The sequence below is a fragment of the Limulus polyphemus genome, unplaced genomic scaffold (assembly GCF_000517525.1).
Source record: "Limulus polyphemus unplaced genomic scaffold, Limulus_polyphemus-2.1.2 Scaffold3191, whole genome shotgun sequence".
Lineage (NCBI taxonomy): Eukaryota > Metazoa > Arthropoda > Merostomata > Xiphosura > Limulidae > Limulus > Limulus polyphemus.
Window position 1 is genome coordinate 109,858 of NW_013668801.1, and position 5,971 is coordinate 115,828.

General features: G+C 33.1%; 1 protein-coding gene across 1 annotated transcript in view; it reads right to left on the bottom strand.

Annotated features, from left to right (window-relative positions):
* Positions 1 to 3,196, bottom strand: part of LOC106468852 (protein trachealess-like) — a gene marked incomplete at its 5' end in the record, with an annotated part of 13,058 nt that extends 9,862 nt beyond the window's left edge. Inside the window, 2 exons of the mRNA XM_022397210.1 lie at positions 1,712 to 1,824; positions 3,019 to 3,196. Coding sequence (XP_022252918.1) covers positions 1,712 to 1,824; positions 3,019 to 3,196 — 291 coding nt within the window. The remainder of the gene's footprint in view (positions 1 to 1,711; positions 1,825 to 3,018) is intronic.
* Between the last annotated feature and the right edge of the window lie 2,775 nt (positions 3,197 to 5,971).

Genomic DNA, 5,971 nt, shown 5'->3' on the forward strand with positions numbered 1-5,971 from the left:
CAGGTCATCGAATATTGTTGTACAAGTTTATTTAAGATAAATATTATTTTTTTTAAGACTCATAACCTAGGTAAACTATGTAGAATTATACACAGACCTTTAAGGTATTATTTGAAATATGAACAATATATTTTTCTACATAATATCTACAGTTGTATTTTCCTTATGTTTATTATATTCAAGTAATTGATTTATTTTAAATATTGTTAAGCAACAGTGTGTATAAAATTGTTATAGATTTATATAGTTAAAAAGACTGAGGTTTTTCATTATTCAATTTATTCATACGTCATAATCTCTATATTGTTAATAACTTTAATATCAGATGCCAGGTATTGTTACGATTGTTGTCTAGACATCTGTTTTAAAGTAGTTTTCCACAGATAAACGAACTTGTATTGCTCAGTACATTGTCCGATGAAGGCTCTGGTAGGAGAACCGAAAGCTCGCAAATAAAAGAAAATTATCTTAACGTAAAGAATAGACCGTGAATAATTCTACGTAAGATAAATATTATTGTAACAGTTCACCCGGTTAGACAGTTGGGGTAAATATTGTTCTTAAACATAATTTAAACCTTTGAATACGGAGTTTTTTCTCTCTCTCTTTTTAAATATATTTTTTGGAAATGATGTTTTCGGAAAACCGCTTCATATTACAGACTTTATTTAATATTAAGCATGAGCGTTTCGTATCACCTAATGATCCTAATCATTGAGTAAGAGACATGTGAAAGCAAATGTGTAATGTGCTGCCCTCTAAGAATTTCAGCGTCTATAATACACACGCAAAATTTGGTTCGACTATGTAAAGTTAATTTCAATGAAACAACTGATCTAAACAGCGGTCTAAATAGAAATTCTCATGTACATATTTACAAAGATACGATCCCAGACTTTGTTCTAGCATGAGAATTTCAAAACATATTATTATTGATCGTTCATCCTGAATAGACGAACACTTAGGCAATGAAAAGAGTTAAGCTATGTAGAAACAGGGACTTGTGTTTTAAATCAAAATAATATAATATCTTAAAACCTTTTCCTATTAATTATTCGGTTTATCCCAGCTTAGCTATTATGTTTAAACACCAGCCGGTTTTAAAATATATAATGTTACAATAATAACAGTAGAAATTAGCATAAAAAATTTCAACAATATTCTACATTTATGACAATAATTTGATTTAACAATTCTAACTAATTTCTAACACATGTGCATCTGTCAACCAATAATATGACACCACAGATATTCGAACGGTGGGCAGAGCACAGAAAGCCCATTGTGTAGCTTTGTGCTTAACTTCAAACAAACAATAAAATAGTGATATCGTTTCAATAGTAAACAGTTGTGGCCTTATGCTTTCTGCACATCAGGTATTCGAAATAAGTTTAGTATGAAGTTGTTTTTACTTTTTAATCATAATCATCTGGAATGTAGGCCTAAACATGATTAGAATGTTAAACAAACTATCGTATATACGTCGTTACTTTTTGCCAAAATGGATAAATATACTGTGAGTAAACATAATAATATCAAACTGTTGAACTATATTATAATAAACAAACCTGACCAATCAACTCTAAATCTGCAATCTCCAAACTTAAAATAGCAATAATATTGACACACTAATGGCGAATTTTGATACTTTTATATTCAAACTTCAACTGTAAACTTAAAATGACAATAATATTGACAAATCGATACTGACCCTGTAGCCCGTAGACTTAAAATGACATCCACGTTTTGTTAACGTTGACTTCATTCGAATACAGAATGACCTCTCTAGGCCTTTGTAGGAACTACTACTGTTTAAGGTCATGACTGGAGCTGAAAAGAAAACAAAAATTTATTAAAAGGTCAGCATGCACTATTAATATAACGTGTTTAATGCAACATTATTAGATACTGTTAATACAAAACCAAATGCTCTGTTAAGTACAATATATCCTCCTAATATATCTAAAGATATATCAGTATAATCTGCTAATATGTCTAATACAAGATCGATACACACTGTAAACAGATTTAATAAAAAATCAATAAGCACTATTAAAATTTGTAATATAACATCAATATATATAGTCAGCATGTATAACAGAATATCAATGTATACGTGCTTTACGTTTTTACACTGTATTTAGAAACCTGGTATTGTTGGGCTTATCCTTCATGTGGATTTTCAAGTTTTCATGATTTACCTTAGATATTTGTTCCAGCATACTGTTTTTACCAATAACCCTTCAAAACCACTTTATTCCACGTTTATTTTACAAAACGGGTCGAAACTTTGAACCCTTTAGCCATGAAATGCTGTAAGCCACGTAAGATATAAAATATTACCTATTTAAAATAACATTGCTCAGTTTATTATAATCCTATTTACTATTATGTAAACCTAGTCTATAAAGACTCTATCAACTAATGTTTGTGTAAAGCTGACAGATTTGATTACTCTACAGTGCAGGGACCAGTGTTTTACAAAGATGACAACTTTCATTAGCCTACACTGCAAGAGCTAATGCTGTTTGAAGCTGGAAGATTTATTTACTCTAGTGTGCGCGTTTATCAGTATTCCTTCAACTTATATTGTTAAGCCAAAAATGGAAAATGTCTAATTAGTTAGAAATATTTTGCGTCAGTTTGTTTGATATATCGCATATCATCAAATAAGGTAGACAGTTGTAAATATGGAGTAGGGATATGAGTTGCTAATCATTTTTAAATGAGAACGTTCTTCAGTGAAACTAAACTGCAGCTAGTTTCATCGTTAAAACAAGTAAGCAAAATCTGATTTACGAAAACGTTCTTAAATCAGCTAAGGCTGTTTATTATGTGTCAGTGGGTTTTATCAATTTTCACGGCAAGGTGATGCCTGTACAGCGAATAAAGCCTTGTTTGAACACATTCTTTGCCCACAGATAAGGATCTACATTATTGGCACTCTACGTAATTTACAGTGTCTATCACCAGTTTGGGATAGCTACGTTAGTAACAGGGTCTTTTTTTTTAACTCACCTGGTCTGTCTAGCCCCGTAGCGCCTCCGGGGGCCGAGCAAGAGCCATCGTCGGATCCAACTGAAGCTGGAGAAGAAGCTGACTGAGATTGGGATATATTGATTCCGAGTTGTTCAGCCAGTTCTGCGTGGTCCTGCTGATGGATGAAGTCGAAAACGCTACTCCCGGTCATTTCAACCTTGTCCAATGACAACACAAGAATATTATATACAATAATAATTCCTAAATCAAGTATTAGACGATGAAATAACTTGGTTTTCCCTATCTAGTTAACCCAAATATACAAACTAAGCAAAGTGGCTTTGATGTAAATGTCTAAATATCTGTGAAGGAAATATAACATTGTAATGATAAGCAACTAGGAACACACTACGAGAGCATAGTAATAATGAGCAAGGGTAACAAAAAAATCATTGATTATTAGCTTAAGTGACACGAAGATACCACAAAGAAATATAATAAAACACAACAATGGTGAATCACTGAGATTTGAATAGCATAGACCACAGAGATAGTCAGTTATATGGTTACAGTAAGAAATAATAGTAATGATTAGCTAGTGTTACATTAAGATATCACATCAATTATCAGCTAAAGTTATGGTAATAAGTCACACTATTATCATGACCAGCTTCCAGTAACCATTTCCTCATTTGGTAACAATATCCTTGGATATATTGTTACATGTAGAGATCGTTTACCTGTTCGATTGTATTGTCATGAATAACGAATGGAACAGGATAGATGATCAAAACGTTTAAAGCTGTAACAAGGATTTAGTTTGTTGTGGTAAATGAGTGAGGGTTGGCATGTCCCTAGTTTCCCAATGAACATGTGTTCTGGTAGAAGAAAGACCAGGCAGACCAAGGACATAGAAGCCTAGACAGACACGACAAAGGCAACGCTAGGACAGCCTGCATATATATAATTAAGAAGACCTTGACTAAAAGGGAGTTTTATTATTTTTGAGCTCTGGTCAATGGGTATAACCATAAAGTAAATTTGCACTAAAAATGGTGACAGCTAGAATGTTTAGAAGAACCGTGACTTATAAACCAAAGAGTGGCAACTGTTGCTTTCTGAGCTTCATATAAATATACAGTCAACGTGTATAACTTAATATCGATTTACACGTGCCTTACCACGGACCATAACAGCAGGAACAGTAAAAGTGAACAGCCCATCCACCAGTACGATAGGTTGTTTGCTGAAGAGATAGGACATCGATAGGTCTGCCATGAGAAAGACAGAGACTACTGACAGTAATTATTTTCCGAAGCTGCCTGCTGAACTAGCTAGCTGTGTGAGTATGCTCTCATTTCCTATTCGTTTCCATACTATGTATGTATAGTTATTTATCATAAATGTTCACTGGATTTATTCTGGATGTTTACTTTTATAGTAATGAGGATTTTGGTTTAATGCGCAGACTTAAATTCTGATATTGTATTGAATATTTCTTCTTGTAAGTTGGTAATGAGCTCTGGCCAGTACTGTAGGTTTTGATTACAATAGTTCTTGAATAGAAGCATTGTTAATTTGTACATTTTCCAGCTTTAATTAAGTAGGGTTAAAATTGCCATAATTTGTATTTCATGTTTATGTACTCTTTATATATGTCGGAAAACATTTAGAAGTTCAATGTCTCAAAATGATGTGCACCTTTTACTTTCGTGTAAGAGTGTGAAAAATTGTATTATATTGACTTTTTTAGTTTAGATGTGATCTTACATTCCTGGAACCGTGTAAATGTTTTTTTTTGTTTTTTCTTTTGTTACATCTATAGTGTACTTTTGCTTTACATACTTGTGCATTAGCTTATAACTCTGATTTCAAAATGTTTGGTCTCTACAATCTGCAGCTAATATATACTGCAACAATGCTGAGCTTTGTTGTATTGTACACTATGCCTAAAACACAGTACTGAACAAAAACATTTGTAACTTCACTTGAGGTGGGGGGATCTATACATGTCAGTTATGCACCTTCAAGGTCAAAAGGGTTTGTTTGTTTTGAATTTCGTGCAAAGCTACACGAGTCAAAAGGGAAGCCAGAGTAATATCCTGTTAAGTCACTACTTTACCTACTACATAACGTCGTTATCTTTTTCATGATATTCTATGTTTCTAAAATCCACAGGGCGGACAGTCTTATCAGTTGGTGTTGCAGTTAGCCACCTTAAAATGTATTCTGCTGTTACTATAAAAGTGTCTGATCAATTATAGTCGTCTGCTGTTGCTATGGTTTTGTCAGTTATATCAGTGACTGTTGTATTTATTGTATAAATGTGACTTGATCCTGACCAATTAAGATTCTCAATTACTACTTTTTACTTCCTAAATGAATGTATATATAAATCCTATCTCTTAAACTGCCTTCACGATTTCCAGATCCAGAGAGCTAAGAGTAAAAATGGAACTTAGAAAACTGTTATTCATCTTAAAGCAAAGTATGGCCATCAAGAATCCAGCTATAAACAGTTTGGAGCATATGCTAGACTTTAACCAGATCATTCAATTACTCATGCATACAACAACTTATAAGTGGTTGTCCAGATAATCTGGTACCTAAAATCATGGTTGTCCAGGTAATTTGGTCATTTAAAACCGTATCTGTTCAGGTAATCTGGTATATAAAATCCAAATGGAGGAAGGTTACAATGTACCATCTGCAAAAACTTTCTTCCAAGAATCAAACCAACCAGATTCTGTGAACATAATTTTGATAGTTCCTTTCTGCTTTTATTGTCTACTAGCTGGAGTACCCGTCCCCTGGATGGAAGTTATGCAAATTCATGATTAATGAAAGGTTATCTTAGGACATGAAAAGCTGCTTCCCTTATATGTAATTGTAAAAAATGCCCATAAAAAACACAAAATGTGATACCGCAAGTTTGTATGTGTCTCCACATAGACCCAACAAACCTTCATACCAAATTTGGTGAAGATCCATC